Here is an 18878-nt window from a genome sequence, read left to right on the forward strand (position 1 = left end):
TCTGTCTGTAGTTTCGAAAAGCTCCAGTTATAGAAGCCCTCCTTTCAACTGCATCACTGATACATAGAGACTGTTCACATTACTGGAGCAGCACTAATACCACTAGAGACCGTGTTCACATTACCGGAGCATCACTGATACATAGAGACTGTTCACATTACTGGAGCATCACTGATACGAGACTGTGTTCACATTACGGGAGCATCACCGATACCACTAGAGACTGTGTTCACATTACTGGAGCATCACTGATACCTAGAGACTGTGTTCACATTACTGGAGTATATCTGATACCTAGAGACTGTGTTCACATTACTGGAGCATCACTGATACCACTAGAGACTGTGTTCACATTACTGGAGCAGCACTGATACCACTAGAGACCGTGTTCACATTACCGGAGCATCACTGATACATAGAGACTGTTCACATTACTGGAGCATCACTGATACGAGACTGTGTTCACATTACGGGAGCATCACCGATACCACTAGAGACTGTGTTCACATTACTGGAGCATCACTGATACCTAGAGACTGTGTTCACATTACGGGAGCATCACCGATACCACTAGAGACTGTTCACATTACTGGAGCATCACTGATACCACTAGAGACTGTTCACATTACTGGAGCATCACTGATACCACTAGAGACCGTGTTCACATTACCGGAGCATCACTGATACATAGAGACTGTTCACATTACTGGAGCATCACTGATACGAGACTGTGTTCACATTACGGGAGCATCACCGATACCACTAGAGACTGTGTTCACATTACTGGAGCATCACTGATACCTAGAGACTGTGTTCACATTACGGGAGCATCACCGATACCACTAGAGACTGTTCACATTACTGGAGCATCACTGATACCACTAGAGACTGTTCACATTACTGGAGCATCACTGATACCACTAGAGACTGTGCCCGTAATGTGAACATTACGGGCACTTCTCTAAACTTGCACATAAGATCCCATTTCATCAAAGATTGAGAAAAGAGTCATTCAGTATCGCACCAATTAAATAAAAAAAATATTGAAACACTGCATTTCTAATTTGCCTGTGATTCTTATCAGAACTATTAAAAAAACCTATATATATATACACACAACACTGCTTTATCTTCAGAAAAAAAAAAGTTTTTTTTTCAGCTGATGACTGGAACTAGCTCGCTCTGGATACCTCAAGATGAAGGATTTGGCTGTTAGCGCCAGGTTCCAGAACCTTCTCCAGGGGGTTTCACAGTGTGAGAGGCCAGGGCTGGCAGATTAACGACTGAGTGACAGGCCCTCCACATAGGGAGGGGGAGACCAGCCTGTTCCCCCACAGGAAGGCCACTTCTCAGAGTCCCTACCACCTGTGTGCCCCGTATGAGAGCTAATCAGGACGGATGTACATATGGGCCCACTGCAGGCAGAGCCAGCAGGTGAAGGGACTTCGAGCCAAGGCTGACTTCACCAGTGCACCACATGCAAATGTCAGGGTCATTGACATGTTCCCTGACCAGAATTAAACATGCCTGTTACATATCGTTTCCTTACACTGTACATGGTAGAAAAAGGTTTTAACCATAACCAACAAAACAAGGGTTCTAGTGTGGCAAACACCAGTTAGTTATACAAGACGCCTGGGCCTCGCGTGTGGCATCAAATACTTGCGATTAACTGCTGAAGGCCTCTGGGCCACAGAAACAAGGTACTTTAATGGAGGATACAGTGGTGAAAGGCAGGCTTTCCAAACCCCAGACAGCGAGGGAACATTGAGCGAGCAGGCATGTTAAGTGCTAGGAAACCAAAGTAAACATACAACAAAAGATGTCTGGAGTTATAAATTATACATGGACAATGTTACCCAGGCACGCGAGTGAATATGATAAACTGGCGCAGCGAGGGAATGCCTGTGTTTCCTCTTTATGATCCACTCTCAGCGAGACAGTCCTAATTAAGGTTTGAGAGGGGGGGGGGGATTCTGAGAAAGGAATCAAACGAGCACACAACACATGCTACTCCTGTAACTTAGTTTAGACCTACAGAAGGGAGTTTACTGGTTGTGTGCCCATTTCTGTATCGATAAAAGCTGCACATTCACGCTAAAGCAAAGACATTATTGACTCACACCAGTTTCTCCCTCTTCCCTGCCATCTACCAATCCCAGTGCATGGTAGTGGAGGGACAGGCAAAATGTGTGGACAGAAACCCTGGGAATGAATGAATGCCTTTCACTGTCTCGGCTCTGCCCTTCTTGAGCCGACGTCAATCACGCATTTGTAGTCCCTGCGAACGCGCAGTGGATTAGAATCTAGTGCAGAGAAAATGCCCTTTAATTGTTACTTGGTTTTCTTTAGGGCTGTGGTGGGAGATGGGGGTTCCAGTTATCTCAAATCTGCTGCTGGGGAGAAATGGCAGATCCCACTGAGGAAGCAAGAGAGGGATTGACATGGGAACAACTGTCTCACCTGATGTGATTCACCACGGTTCACAGTTACTTTTGCACCATACTCGAGCAACTACCGCATCCGCAGTCATCGATATTGGCAGATTTGTCGAAGGGCGCCAGTGTAGACCTCTGGTAAAATGGGAAGCAATCCATTCCTATTACCCTATTGGTTAGAGTTAATTAATGAGGACGTTTTATACTTCAAATGGACACTTAATGGAATGCGCTTAATCTCAAGATGCCAAGTGTGGTACGGTGAGTCTTGAGTGGCTAACCGGGGCTAGTGAACAGGGCACAAGGGTGAGAGGACAGAAATGGGTAGAACCAGCAGGATGATTCTAAACCAGCGCCCGTGTACTAAACCAGCGCCCCCAGAGTTCTAAACCAGCGCCCCAGAGTTCTAAACCAGCGCCCCAGAGTTCTAAACCAGCACCCCAGAGTTCTAAACCAGCGCCCCAGCGTTCTAAACCAGCGCCCCAGCGTTCTAAACCAGCGTCCCCAGCGTTCTAAACGAGCTCCCCCAGGGTTCTAAACCAGCGCCCCCAGCATTCTAAACCAGCATCCCCAGCGTTCTAAACCAGCGCCCCCGCGTTCTAAACCAGCACCCCCGGGTTCTAAACCAGCGCCCCCAGCGTTCTAAACCAGCGCCCCAGAGTTCTAAACCAGCGCCCCAGAGTTCTAAACCAGCGCCCCCAGCGTTCTAAACCAGCGCCCCCAGCGTTCTGTCCCAGGGTTCTAAACCAGCGCCCCCAGGGTTCTAAACCAGCGCCCCCAGGGTTCTAAACCAGCGTCCCCAGGGTTCTAAACCAGCGCCCCCAGGGTTCTAAACCAGCGCCCCCAGGGTTCTAAACCAGCGCCCCCAGGGTTCTAAACCAGCGCCCCCAGGGTTCTAAACCAGCGTCCCCAGGGTTCTAAACCAGCGCCCCCAGGGTTCTAAACCAGCGCCCCCAGGATTCTAAACCAGCGCCCCCAGGATTCTAAACCAGCGCCCTCAGGGTTCTAAACCAGCGCCCCCAGGGTTCTAAACCAGCGCCCCCAGGGTTCTAAACCAGCGCCCCCAGGGTTCTAAACCAGCGCCCCCAGGGTTCTAAACCAGCGCCCCCAGGGTTCTAAACCAGCGCTCCCAGGATTCTAAACCAGCACCCCCAGGATTCTAAACCAGCGCCCCCAGGGTTCTAAACTAGCTCCCTCAGGGTTCTAAACCAGCGCCCCCAGGGTTCTAAACCAGCGCCCCCAGGATTCTAAACCAGCGCCCCCAGGGTTCTAAACCAGCGCCCCAGCGTTCTAAAGCAGAGGTCAGCAGTAAAAGCAAGCAGTAATATTAACATCCATGCAGAAATAAAGCAGGTGGAATGGAAGAGGGGGGTGGATTTGGAGATCTGTAACCCACCAGGTTTAACTGGTTTCTATGTCTAACCTCCCAGGGGTCGTCGTCAAGAGGTTAATTTCATCCAATCCAAACACTTAATTATGGTTTTAAGAGCCGGGTGGAAAGTATGCCAGGCGGATTTGAAAATCTACTCTGTGAGCTTTAAGCCCCGCTTGAGCCAGCTACAGTGTGTCCCTAGACACAAGATGTTTATATCATTTCTATGTGCGCAGACAGAGGAAATGCATCTGGCTGCTTTCATCGGTCAAGCGAATATTGTGTCATCAGCCAGTACTGAGTGCAGGGGGGTTAGAGACTCGGGGCCGAGGACGCTTCCATTTCCTCGTGATCCCTTTCTCCAGGTCCTGAGGCAGCGGTTTGAGCCTGAGTCGGAGTGACACGTCTCTGTAAAACTGGAATGAGACGCAGCTGCAGACCGGTTGTTTTGGTGGGTACATTACTGGGCCTCTACCTTTTCATATCATTATAGTTCGTAACAGACAAAAAAAGAAAAACGAGACAACCACTAGAGACAATGCATCCTGCGTTCTGCATGAATGCCAGTCATTTCCTTGCGGGCTAAATCCCATGCAAGGAAGATAATTATTTTTCTTCTCTCCAAAAGACAATACTACAGTCTTATTTGCAAGTAAGGAGAGTAAACATCATTAATTGGAGAGGCACACATGGATGGAAACAGCCAGATGGTGTTTTGTACTCATTTGTCATACCACGGCTGATAGGAAGGTGCAAACGATTATGCGCTAGAAGGAAGAAAAAGGTGTTTATTGATGGCGGAGAACTGGGCTGGCTGTGATCAGCCGTCCACCAGGCCGACCGGTGCCTTGTGTTCCTGGCTCAGCTGCCGGAGGCAAGAACTTGGCGGACGTGGCACGCGACGCCCTGCAGACCACAACGCCTGGCGTGCATTATGGACCATCTGTCTCCAGAACAAGATGCCCCCAATTTTTCCTCGGTGGAAAGAGTGAAGGCTAGATGAGTGAGAGGGAGGTCTCAAAGCTGGAACAGCGGTCTGGAGCTAGTGAGATGACTGGAGCTAGTGAGATGACTGGAGCTAGTGAGATGTCTGGAGCTAGTGAGATGTCTGGAGCTAGTGAGATGTCTGGAGCTAGTGAGCTAGTGAGATGTCTGGAGCTAGTGAGATGTCTGGAGCTAGTGAGATGTCTGGAGCTAGTGAGATGACTGGAGCTAGTGAGATGTCTGGAGCTAGTGAGATGACTGGAGCTAGTGAGATGTCTGGAGCTAGTGAGATGACTGGAGCTAGTGAGATGTCTGGAGCTAGTGAGATGTCTGGAGCTAGTGAGATGTCTGGAGCTAGTGAGATGTCTGGAGCTAGTGAGATGTCTGGAGCTAGTGAGATGTCTGGAGCTAGTGAGATGTCTGGAGCTAGTGAGATGTCTGGAGCTAGTGAGATGTCTGGAGCTAGTGAGATGTCTGGAGCTAGTGAGATGTCTGGAGCTAGTGAGATGTCTGGAGCTAGTGAGATGTCTGGAGCTAGTGAGATGACCGGAGCTAGTGAGATGACCGGAGCTAGTGAGATGACCGGAGCTAGTGAGATGACCGGAGCTAGTGAGATGACCGGAGCTAGTGAGATGACCGGAGCTAGTGAGATGACCGGAGCTAGTGAGATGTCTGGAGCTAGTGAGATGTCTGGAGCTAGTGAGATGTCTGGAGCTAGTGAGATGTCTGGAGCTAGTGAGATGTCTGGAGCTAGTGAGATGTCTGGAGCTAGTGAGATGTCTGGAGCTAGTGAGATGTCTGGAGCTAGTGAGATGACTGGAGCTAGTGAGATGACTGGAGCTAGTGAGATGACTGGAGCTAGCTAGTGAGATGACTGGAGCTAGTGAGATGACTGGAGCTAGCTAGTGAGATGACTGGAGCTAGTGAGATGACTGGAGCTAGCTAGTGAGATGACTGGAGCTAGTGAGATGTCTGGAGCTAGTGAGATGTCTGGAGCTAGTGAGATGACTGGAGCTAGTGAGATGACTGGAGCTAGTGAGATGACTGGAGCTAGCTAGTGAGATGACTGGAGCTAGTGAGATGACTGGAGCTAGCTAGTGAGATGACTGGAGCTAGTGAGATGACTGGAGCTAGCTAGTGAGATGACTGGAGCTAGTGAGATGTCTGGAGCTAGTGAGATGTCTGGAGCTAGTGAGATGTCTGGAGCTAGTGAGATGTCTGGAGCTAGTGAGATGTCTGGAGCTAGTGAGATGTCTGGAGCTAGTGAGATGACTGGAGCTAGTGAGATGACTGGAGCTAGCTAGTGAGATGACTGGAGCTAGTGAGATGACTGGAGCTAGCTAGTGAGATGACTGGAGCTAGTGAGATGACTGGAGCTAGCTAGTGAGATGACTGGAGCTAGTGAGATGACTGGAGCTAGTGAGATGACTGGAGCGCGAGATTAACAAAATTGCAATTCTGAGTCTCGTACCGAGAGAGAAACTGCAGAAGTGTGTTGTCCGTTGAGACATCAACTTGTATGGTGTCTGAAGATGTATGAGATAGCAGTTGACAATAAGACAAGATAGTCTGACTAAAATATATCTGTTAAATCTGAATCCAAGGCATGAAATACTGTATAAGGCTGAAAGACCAACAGAGATAAAAAAAAATAAAGAGAGAGAAGAGGACAGTGTCCCTGCTGTGAAGCAAATGACACATCAGTCTGGGGGCTGCTCTGCTCAAGCTGCTAATACAGTCACTTTGTTCCCGGCAAGGACGGGTAAATTCAGGGAGAGACACTGCAAGCTTTGTGGGGGCGCAGTGCCTTCTCTTTCTCTCGCTCACACTTTACCCCCCTCTACTCTACCCCCCCTCCTGGAATTTCATGGTTTTCCGGAAGATCCAGGAGGACAGAGGAGAGAGAGCGGCCGGCTGAATATCTCTTTTAAACTTTGTGCCTCAGAGCAGCAACAGAGTTAAAACAAAACAATGGAGCTATAACAAGGACGGCAGACAACGGAGCCCACACTATAGCGTAGTTCTTCTCTGAGCTCCCAAGGCGCAACTTCAATGAAAACTCCTAACCCTCTTGTGCTTGATCTCGATGGCCCGAGGACAAGGGTCCTCAAAACAAACAGACAAATAAACTAAAAGGGAAATAAGGATGCAAATTACTAGATCCCACACGCTTCTATTTAACCTGAAAGACAAACTGAATAATATGGTGTAATGTGCTAACAAGCGTAGCTTATTTTTATGTAAATAATGTACAAGTATTTACATTAGTGGTTTAGCCTACAGTAGCACTGGCGCTTAAGTATCATTAATAGTAGACAGACACACTAGCAAATGGATTTATTTCCAGGAAAAGTATGTGTCGAGTGGTAAGTGTGTCTATAAGGAGACTGGGAAAAATGGACAACCAAGCCATGACCAGAAGCACTTCAAATAGATTCCGCAGTGGCCCGGGGTGCCAATCAGGATGAATTAGACCATAATGTTCTGCAGTCAGCGCTGTCAATCACTAACAAAGCCACTTCTGGCACACAACAAAGTGTCATTTGACTTCCATCACATCTGCTAACCTCTCTCTCCAGTAAAAGCATATCTGCCAACCCTCTAAACACCCTGCTGTCCCCCAACCATCTAAACACCCTGCTGTCCCCCAACCCGCTAAACACCCTGCTGTCCCCCAACCCTCTAAACACCCTGCTGTCCCCCAACCATCTAAACACCCTGCTGTCCCCCAACCATCTAAACACCCTGCTGTCCCCCAACCATCTAAACACCCTGCTGTCCCCCAACCATCTAAACACACTGCTGTCCCCCAACCGAAAAAACACCCTGCTGTCCCCCAACCATCTAAACACCCTGCTGTCCCCCAACCCTCTAAACACCCTGCTGTCCCCCAACCATCTAAACACCCTGCTGTCCCCCAACCATCTAAACACCCTGCTGTCCCCCAACCATCTAAACACCCTGCTGTCCCCCAACCATCTAAACACCCTGCTGTCCCCCAACCATCTAAACACCCTGCTGTCCCCCAACCATCTAAACACCCTGCTGTCCCCCAACCATCTAAACACCCTGCTGTCCCCCAACCATCTAAACACCCTGCTGTCCCACAACCATCTAAACACCCTGCTGTCCCACAACCATCTAAACACCCTGCTGTCCCACAACCATCTAAACACCCTGCTATCCCCCAACCCAAAAAACACCCTGCTGTCCCCCAACCCAAAAAACACCCTGCTGTCCCCCAACCCAAAAACACCCTGCTGTCCCCCAACCCGCTAAACACCCTGCTGTCCCCCAACCCGCTAAACACCCTGCTGTCCCCCAACCATCTAAACACCCTGCTGTCCCCCAACCATCTAAACACCCTGCTGTCCCCCAACCATCTAAACACCCTGCTGTCCCCCAACCCTCTAAAACACCCTGCTGTCCCCCAACCCGCTAAACACCCTGCTGTCCCCCAACCCGCTAAACACCAGAGGCACACACCACACCCTTTGCCCCCACCACCATCACACTGTGATGGGTGTGGTGGCGGCGGTGATGGGTGTGGTGGCGGCGATGGGTGTGGTGGCGGTGATGGGTGTGATGACGGTGATGGGTGTGATGGCGGTGATGGCGGTGATGGGTGTGATGGTGGTGGTGGCGGTGATGGGTGTGGTGAGAAAAAAAGACTGCAGGGCTTTCAACACCTAAAGAGGAAACCAATTGGTCAGGTTTTTATCAGATTAGAAAAGCTAATTACCGTGGTGGAAGTAATCTGAGAAACGGCCTCTTCTCTCCCTCTGATTTGGTGTCTGGAATATTTAGACAAACATCGGCTCCTGGATTCAATTATCCAAAAGTCATTTAGATGCATCTCCCTCGGCCATCTTTACTACCGGCGATTAACAGAGCGTGTCGTCAGCGGCACCAAAGAAATCTTGACACCGGTTTTGGCCTATAGCTCAGTTTATAGACTCCAACAATATTCAAAGGCCTAGGTGGCATCTTGACAGGGGCGATAGGCATGCTGACAGTCTGGAAGGACAATTCTTAACACACAACAGTAGGAGAACAACACCATGCTGTCGGTGTCGTCTTAAACATGGACACGAAGGCCCACTGAGAACACTAACAGCAGAAACGGCTACATAATAACACTAAAATAACCCATTGTAAGTCACAGGAAATTGGTGGCTGCTTATACAGTGTTTTATTTCACACGTATTAACATGCATGAATTGGAAATGTGTTTCTTTTTTTAACACTAACTGCTAGGCTATCTGCCGGAAGGTTGTGAATTAGAATAATTATATAGATTTTTTGTTGCATAGCCCAACTCCCCTCGAGACCCAATCGGAGACCGGGGTCACGGCCGGGGTCTGCCATTATCAACGGTGACCCTGGAGCAATTAGGGTTAAGTGCCTTGCTCAAGGGCGCATTGACATATTTTTCACATTGCTGGATCAGGGATTCGAACTAGCAACCTTTCGGTTACTGGCCCCACACTCTAACCGCTCGTCGCGGTCCCTGAGCACTAAGAAAATAACCTCTGCTAACATCTATACTGTGCAGCTAATTTTCCATTGGAAATGATGTGTGTGGGTCTTACAGTGGGAGGCAGATGGCCAGAGTGATGGGAGGCAGATGGCCAGAGTGATGGGAGGCAGAGAGACATTCAACGATTGTTACGGTTGGGCTTCTGAGCTGACGACTTAGGGCAAGGAGAGGATAGTAATATCGTTATAGGGGCACCATCCATCAATTTAACAAACATATCTAACGGTCAAGTACAGCAAACGGATCAAATTAGGACAATATGTGACAGTTGGCAGCAGCTTAGTGTGAAAGTGAATCCCTGCATACTTTTGTAAGTACCGTGCTAAATGTGTCTATTCAGCCTTCCTAGCTTCTCCTTTTCAAGACTCGACCAAGTACCTCATCTAGCTTCTCCTTTTCAAGACTCGACCAAGTACCTCATCTAGCTGCTCCTTTTCAAGCCTAGACCAAGTACCTCATCTAGCTGCTCCTTTTCAAGCCTAGACCAAGTACCTCATCTAGCTTCTCCTTTTCAAGACTAGACCAAGTACCTCATCTAGCTGCTCCTTTTCAAGCCTAGACCAAGTATCTCATCTCGCTGCTCCTTTTCAAGACCAGACCAAGTACCTCATCTAGCTGCTTCTTTTCAAGCCTAGACCAAGTATCTCATCTAGCTGCTCCTTTTCAAGACTAGACCAAGTACCTCATCTAGCTGCTCCTTTTCAAGCCTAGACCAAGTATCTCATCTAGCTGCTCCTTTTCAAGACTAGACCAAGTATCTCATCTAGCTGCTCCTTTTCAAGACTAGACCAAGTACCTCATCTAGCTGCTCCTTTTCAAGACTAGACCAAGTATCTCATCTAGCTGCTCCTTTTCAAGACTAGACCAAGTACCTCATCTAGCTGCTCCTTTTCAAGCCTAGACCAAGTATCTCATCTAGCTTCTCCTTTTCAAGACCAGACCAAGTACCTCATCTAGCTGCTCCTTTTCAAGCCTAGATCAAGTATCTCCTCTAGCTGCTCCTTTTCAAGACCAGACCAAGTATCTCAATAGGGTATATTTTTATATGACAGCACAACACAAACCTTGCTGCATTGTATGTTAATGAAATGGTTTCTATAATAGCTAATACTGACACACACACACACACACACACACACACACACACACACACACACACACACACAAAAAATTCTCTGATTAATCGATATTGGCTTTTTTTGGTCCTCCAATAATCGGTATTGGTGTTGAGAAATCATAAAAATCAGTCAACCTCATCTATATATATATATGCACACACACACACACGCACACACGCACATTCACGGGTTTTTCTTTATTTGTAAAAAATGTCAGCATGAAAACTTGTTTTGAGTGTAGATTAATGAGGGGGGAAACTATTTCATCAATTTTAGAATAAGGCTGTAATGTAACAACATGGAAAAAAGTCAAGGGGTCTGAATACTTTCCAAAATCACTGTACTTCTGACTGTGGAGGCATCTGTGGTCAAGCCCTCGTTACAGCCTGCCAGCCCAGAGAACTACAACCTCAACACATACCACATTACAGCCTGCCAGCCCAGAGAACTACAACCTCAACACATTACAGTCTGCCAGCCCAGAGAACTACAACCTCAACACATTACAGTCTGCCAGCCCAGAGAACTACAACCTCAACACATTACAGTCTGCCAGCCCAGAGAACTACAACCTCAACACATTACAGTCTGCCAGCCCAGAGAACTACAACCTCAACACATTACAGTCTGCCAGCCCAGAGAACTACAACCTCAACACATTACAGTCTGCCAGCCCAGAGAACTACAACCTCAACACATTACAGTCTGCCAGCCCAGAGAACTACAACCTCAACACATTACAGTCTGCCAGCCCAGAGAACTACAACCTCAACACATTACAGCCTGCCAGCCCAGAGAACTACAACCTCAACACATTACAGCCTGCCAGCCCAGAGAACTACAACCTCAACACATTACAGTCTGCCAGCCCAGAGAACTACAACCTCAACACATTACAGTCTGCCAGCCCAGAGAACTACAACCTCAACCCATACCACATTACAGCCTGCCAGCCCAGAGAACTACAACCTCAACACATTACAGTCTGCCAGCCCAGAGAACTACAACCTCAACACATTGCACATTACAGCCTGCCAGCCCAGAGAACTACAACCTCAACACATTACAGTCTGCCAGCCCAGAGAACTACAACCTCAACACATTGCACATTACAGCCTGCCAGCCCAGAGAACTACAACCTCAACACATTACAGCCTGCCAGCCCAGAGAACTACAACCTCAACACATTACAGTCTGCCAGCCCAGAGAACTACAACCTCAACACATACCACATTACAGCCTGCCAGCCCAGAGAACTACAACCTCAACACATTGCACATTACACCCTGCCAGCCCAGAGAACTACAACCTCAACACATACCACATTACAGCCTGCCAGCCCAGAGAACTACAACCTCAACACATTGCACATTACAGCCTGCCAGCCCAGAGAACTACAACCTCAACACATACCACATTACAGCCTGCCAGCCCAGAGAACTACAACCTCAACACATACCACATTACAGCCTGCCAGCCCAGAGAACTACAACCTCAACACATACCTCATTAAAGCCTGCCAGCCCAGAGAATTCCAGTCATTTACAAGTGTGCCAGACAAAAGATGAATTCTAACGACACACTTCCATTAAATGAAATGCACACTGACGTCTCGCTATACATCTTTATCAGCCTGAACATGACAGGCTGGCAGCCGGTGGGCCATAATGTTCTAAGACTGATCTGCGAGAAACGCTTAAAAAATATATATATATACTTTTTTAAAGGCCAATTAATTCTATACAATGCTTTTGTATCAAACCAAAACATTGTGTGGAAGTGCAAACTAATTAGACTGGACTGGATTTGATTGAGGGCCCTGTGTTCAACCTGCCAAAGACCGATAGAAGTGTTCTCCTCAGCAATTGAAAATCTGTTTCCCTCTTTGATATCACTTTTGGGTGACACTGGTGTTTTGATGATCTCCTGCCTGCTATGAGGTAATCACACCAACCCTCATCCGAGTGCATGAATCCATTACTCGGTCACTGGGAACAGGAGGATCACATAGGCTACCTGGTTCCAATCACATAGGCTACCTGGTTCCAATCGCATAGGCTACCTGGTTCCAATCGCATAGGCTACCTGGTTCCAATCGCATAGGCTACCTGGTTCCAATCGCATAGGCTACCTGGTTCCAATCGCATAGGCTACCTGGTTCCAATCGCATAGGCTACCTGGTTCCAATCGCATAGGCTACCTGGTTCCAATCGCATAGGCTACCTGGTTCCAATCGCATAGGCTACCTGGTTCCAATCGCATAGGCTACCTGGTTCCAATCGCATAGGCTACCTGGTTCCAATCGCATAGGCTACCTGGTTCCAATCGCATAGGCTACCTGGTTCCAATCGCATAGGCTACCTGGTTGGTTCAATCGCATAGGCTACCTGGTTCCAATCGCATAGGCTACCTGGTTCCAATCGCATAGACTACCTGGTTCCAATCGCATAGACTACCTGGTTCCAATCGCATAGGCTACCTGGTTCCAATCGCATAGGCTACCTGGTTCCAATCGCATAGGCTACCTGGTTCCAATCGCATAGGCTACCTGGTTCCAATCGCATAGGCTACCTGGTTCCAATCGCATAGGCTACCTGGTTCCAATCGCATAGGCTACCTGGTTCCAATCGCATAGGCTACCTGGTTCCAATCGCATAGGCTACCTGGTTCCAATCGCATAGGCTACCTGGTTCCAATCGCATAGGCTACCTGGTTCCAATCGCATAGGCTACCTGGTTCCAATCGCATAGGCTACCTGGTTCCAATCGCATAGGCTGCCTGGTTCCAATCGCATAGGCTGCCTGGTTCCAATCGCATAGGCTGCCTGGTTCCAATCGCATAGGCTGCCTGGTTCCAATCGCATAGGCTGCCTGGTTCCAATCGCATAGGCTACCTGGTTCCAATCGCATAGGCTACCTGGTTCCAATCGCATAGGCTACCTGGTTCCAATCGCATAGGCTACCTGGTTCCAATCGCATAGGCTACCTGGTTCCAATCGCATAGGCTACCTGGTTCCAATCGCATAGGCTACCTGGTTCCAATCGCATAGGCTACCTGGTTCCAATCGCATAGACTACCTGGTTCCAATCGCATAGACTACCTGGTTCCAATCGCATAGGCTGCCTGGTTCCAATCGCATAGGCTGCCTGGTTCCAATCGCATAGGCTGCCTGGTTCCAATCGCATAGGCTACCTGGTTCCAATCACATAGGCTACCTGGTTCCAATCACATAGGCTACCTGGTTCCAATCCCATAGGCTACCTGGTTCCAATCCCATAGACTAGGGGTGCCACTGGGGGTTAGTGCAGGTGCTCTGCAGGGTTAGCCAGAGTGCAGCAGGGCTATGCTGGAGGCAGTGTTCAGGGCCTTATTACCCAGTAGACATGACAGGAGAGCAAGGCTCTGTGGCACACACCAGCAGCATGCTGAGGCGTGTGGCAGTGGGGCTGAGGGAAGAGAGGAGGGGGTGTGAAGAGGGGCTGGATCAGCGGTATAAAGCCACACTTGAAAGAGCGGCTCAGTCAAACTCCCCCCTCCCGTCATTTCTCGCCTCTCATCTCTCCCTCTACTCAGACTTTGTCGGGAGTTGAAAAGTTCACGGGATCGGGAGCTGCCGTGAGGCAGGAATAGCTGAACCTTTGCCACTTCCCATCAGCACCCTCTCCTTCCAGTCAGTCAAGCTCTCTGGCTCATGGGGTGGGGGGCGATCTATAGAAGGGGTGGGACATCACACACCCACAACGCCTGTTTCAATATCAGCCAACACATAAATCAACTAGCAGAGGCTCCCATTTCAATTTCTAAATGCCGTCAGAAATCAGGCTTACTTATTTCAGCACAAGGGTGTCAGTTTTTGTTACAAGACAAGACTGAAATAGCTATTGCCTCAAGGCCAAATAGACAATTTTAGTCAGCGTCTCATCCTTCCCCCAAGACAACAACCCCAGCCCAGCCTGATGGGGACCGTAAAGAATTTCCTTGAAAGAGGAAGTTGAAGAAACCGGTGACCCCATTTGTTTCCCCGAGCGATTAAATAAAGACAATTTCACGCTGCCAAATGCAGAGAAGATGCCCTTCATTAAAAAGTGCGTTGCCGGGTAGACATAGCCACAGCTTTAATCCAATTTAGTTTAGCATGATAAAGGGCATTACTGCCAGCCCGGGCTGCCCACCCACCCACGGTGACAATGACAACACTAGAGAGAGAGAGAGAAGAGCCCCTGGGGGACTTCATGGGGAGATAAACCCCAATGAGCCGCCGTTCTGGGAAGCCAGACAGGACTATTACAAGTAATAGCGGAAATACTGAAATACTGCACTCAGCCAACAAACTAGGCACAGCAGCTTCACGGCATCTTCTCAACAGTATTTTTAGCCCTACGTAGAAATGAAAGGAGCTTGTCGCTGTGCTGATATGAACTGCCACCAAGCCAGTGAGGGTTGTATAATAGGGAAATTACTTTGGAATTACTAGAATGGATCATTAACTAAACTTTCCTGTGGTAAAAGGTAGAGGGAAAACCTGCTACTGTCAGTACTACTCTCCTCACTTGACATCAAGGCGAGCTTACACATGAGAGCATAATGTAAGATATATTTGTGGGAAATTCTATTTCTGGGGACACTCAGCTTGACTATAAGCGTGGCTCTTTGCAGCTGATGACTTCAGAGGGGAAGTGAGGGATGAGCTGGGTGTACATGCATGTTTATTCATCTCCCCCCACCCTGGCTGACAGTGACTCACGCTGTGTCACCCACACAGTCAGCACAGTCACTCGCCGCCATCGCTGCTTCAGCCTCTGGTGTCGTACTCCGTGAGAGAGCTTGAAATCGTCCCTCGCTCAGAAACGGCAACGAAGCGGAAGAGTTGGAGGGTTGAGGATTCATCTCAAAACAAAGGGAAAAGAGTTGAGTCTATTCTCTCTGTAGCCATTGGATTGAAGAGACTCGAGTGACGCCAGGCCCCTGGGAGAGAGTGTAACCAAACGTTGCCGGGGGGGGGGGCCCTGTGTGGTGACGTGATGGACCCATGATGTCCCCTGAAAAGGGGGCTGCTTGGCCTGCAGAGCCTTGGCCCTGTTTCCGCGGGTCAGATACCCACTCCAACTCGCTTCCTGACAGGGGATCCGGAGGTACAGCTGTCCGGCCGGTCTGTTCGCCGCGGGCACCGGGGCTCCTGATGGCCTTCTCCGGCATCATGTGAGGAAGTGAAATATGGAGAGAACAATCTCACAGGGTGCATACTGCTGTCTGTTTTTAAAAGTGGCACATCCTGTTCCAGTCCTTAATCCAGGAGAACAGAACTAACTGAAAGGTGGCCTTATCGTGATAGCCTACTTGTGTTCATGTTTAAAGCTACCCCACTAACAGACCTGGCCGTACTCATATTTAGTATATTATCTGTAAATTGACAGTTGATAGATCGGATGATTCTTATGATCGGAAAACACAAAAGTGTTTTAATATGCCTATGTTGGCAAAATACACAGAAAAGCTGCACGCAAAAATATATTGCTGACATATCAGTCAGGCTACTGGTTACCGGACATATCCGTCAGGCTACTGGTTACCGGACATATCCGTCAGGCTACTGGTTACCGGACATATCCGTCAGGCTACTGGTTAACGGACATATCCGTCAGGCTACTGGTTAACGGACATATCCGTCAGGCTACTGGTTAACGGACATATCCGTCAGGCTACTGGTTAACGGACATACCCGTCAGGCTACTGGTTAACGGACATACCCGTCAGGCTACTGGTTAACGGACATACCCGTCAGGCTACTGGTTAACGGACATACCCGTCAGGCTACTGGTTAACGGACATACCCGTCAGGCTACTGGTTAACGGACATACCCGTCAGGCTACTGGTTAACGGACATACCCGTCAGGCTACTGGTTAACGGACATACCCGTCAGGCTACTGGTTAACGGACATACCCGTCAGGCTACTGGTTAACTGACATACCCGTCAGGCTACTGGTTAACGGACATATCCGTCAGGCTACTGGTTAACGGACATACCCGTCAGGCTACTGGTTAACGGACATACCCGTCAGGCTACTGGTTAACGGACATACCCGTCAGGCTACTGGTTAACGGACATACCCGTCAGGCTACTGGTTAACGGACATACCCGTCAGGCTACTGGTTAACGGACATACCCGTCAGGCTACTGGTTAACGGACATACCCGTCAGGCTACTGGTTAACGGACATATCCGTCAGGCTACTGGTTAACAGACATATCCGTCAGGCTACTGGTTAACTGACATACCCGTCAGGCTACTGGTTAACGGACATATCCGTCAGGCTACTGGTTAACGGACATATCCGTCAGGCTACTGGTTAACGGACATATCCGTCAGGCTACTGGTTAACAGACATATCCGTCAGGCTACTGGTTAACTGACATACCCGTCAGGCTACTGGTTAACGGACATATCCGTCAGGCTACTGGTTAACGGACATACCCGTCAGGCTACTGGTTACCGGACATATCCGTCAGGCTACTGGTTAACGGACATATCCGTCAGGCTACTGGTTAACGGACATATCCGTCAGGCTACTGGTTAACTGACATACCCGTCAGGCTACTGGTTAACGGACATATCCGTCAGGCTACTGGTTAACTGACATACCCGTCAGGCTACTGGTTAACGGACATATCCGTCAGGCTACTGGTTAACGGACATACCCGTCAGGCTACTGGTTAACGGACATATCCGTTAGGCTACTGGTTTTGTCCGACTACTCGGCACACCCCTAATACAGAAAAGAGATGGTATCATTCCCCCCTTTCTGCTTGTGGAGAACTGACTCTCCCTCATGGCAGTATTACTCACGGCAGGCACCAAACTGATTATCCCTCATGGCAGTCCTACACAAAGCAGGCACCAAACTGACTATCCTTCATGGCAGTCCTACTCACAGCGGGCACCAAACTGACTATCCCTCACTACTCACAGCAGGCACCAAACTGACTATCCCTCATGGCAGTACTACTCACAGCAGGCACCAAACTGACTATCCCTCATGGCAGTACTACTCACAGCAGGCACCAAACTGACTATCCTTCATGGCAGTCCTACTCACAGCGGGCACCAAACTGACTATCCCTCACTACTCACCGCAGGCACCAAACTGACTATCCCTCATGGCAATATTACTCACGGCAGGCACCAAACTGACTATCCCTCACTACTCACCGCAGGCACCAAACTGACTATTCCTCATGGCAGTACTACTCACAGCAGGCACCAAACTGACTATCCCTCATGGCAGTATTACCCACGGCAGGCACCAAACTGACTATCCCTCATGGCAGTACTACTCACCGCGGGCACCAAACTGACTATCCCTCATGGCAGTATTACTCACAGCAGGCACCAAACTGACTATTCCTCATGGCAGTATTACTCACAGCAGGCACCAAACTGACTATCCCTCATGGCAGTATTACTCACAGCAGGCACCAAACTGACTATTCCTCATGGCAGTATTACTCACCGCGGGCACCAGGAGCTTCTTGACCTCCTCTAAGGCTCTTTTCATCTTGATCTCAGCGCGCTTCTGTGTGTCCTCCACCGTGATCAGGACGTGCAGGTCCTCGTTCAGATGTTCCCAGTTGGGCTTGCCTCTGTTCTGCTCCTCCTGTGAAAGAAGAGAAGCGAGAGGGAGAGAAGAGAGAGAGATTAGAGTTTATGGGGGTGCAACGGTGACAGGCCAAGACCCTTTAGAAATGTAGCTTCAACTTTGAAAGGACATACTGCCTTTATTAGAGCCCCACATCAAAGGTTGACAGCTATCTTTATAGCAACTAAACATCTGAGGGGAATATGTATGTATATCAGAGGCCTGCAGGCTTTTCAATCTGACTAACCTTTTCAGAGGAGACCTACAGTGCTGTCGACACATTGACATGGTGGGTGGGTGTGTGACAGGACAATTGTGCCCAGGTAACAATGGGCCCCTGAGAGAGCCATTTACCTCACTCTGAAAAGGGGGAGGCGAAGCACTTCGAGGTGTTAAATTGTGAGTGGTGCTCCTCGAAAAGGAAAGACAGGCTTTATTCACAAACTGACGAGCAAGTCGCGTGGAAGCTTAAGAGGGCCATTGCAATCTGAACACAATGGGGCCCAGCGTAAGACTGACGAGACAGCGAGTGGGGAAATGGATGGAAGAGATCAATTCATATGAAAGTCTTCACACCAAGGTTTTTGAAAAACTCCTCATACCGAACTTAAATAAAATAAATAAACTCACTCAATTCTGACTTGCTCTCTCGATTTACCTGGCCTCTTTTGAGACGTTTGCTGACAGCGCTGCACAAAGAGCTGTAAAAAGCTTTGGGCCACAGCGACATAGCAGCTGTGTGGGTGCGAGGTCTCAGCTCACCATTTCCTTTAAGCCTTTGTGACTATG

At 48.9% G+C, this 18878-nt stretch overlaps 1 protein-coding gene and 1 long non-coding RNA gene across 5 annotated transcripts in view; both read right to left on the reverse strand.

The window, feature by feature from the left end:
• LOC118374286 (protein quaking-A-like) overlaps positions 1–18878 on the reverse strand; it is a 145817-nt gene that overhangs the window by 39773 nt on the left and 87166 nt on the right. For all 4 annotated transcript variants that reach the window (XM_052485867.1, XM_052485865.1, XM_052485864.1 and 1 more), the window contains exon 4: positions 17964–18107. In XM_052485867.1, coding sequence (XP_052341827.1) covers positions 17964–18107 — 144 coding nt within the window. The remainder of the gene's footprint in view (positions 1–17963; positions 18108–18878) is intronic.
• LOC127913574 (uncharacterized) lies at positions 10643–11955 on the reverse strand. The gene is made up of 3 exons (XR_008086062.1): positions 11854–11955; positions 11298–11715; positions 10643–11219 (listed from the first exon to the last, which is right to left on the reverse strand). It is a non-coding gene; the product is annotated as an uncharacterized LOC127913574 (long non-coding RNA).

The sequence above is a fragment of the Oncorhynchus keta genome, chromosome 29, assembly GCF_023373465.1.
Source record: "Oncorhynchus keta strain PuntledgeMale-10-30-2019 chromosome 29, Oket_V2, whole genome shotgun sequence".
Classification (NCBI taxonomy): domain Eukaryota; kingdom Metazoa; phylum Chordata; class Actinopteri; order Salmoniformes; family Salmonidae; genus Oncorhynchus; species Oncorhynchus keta.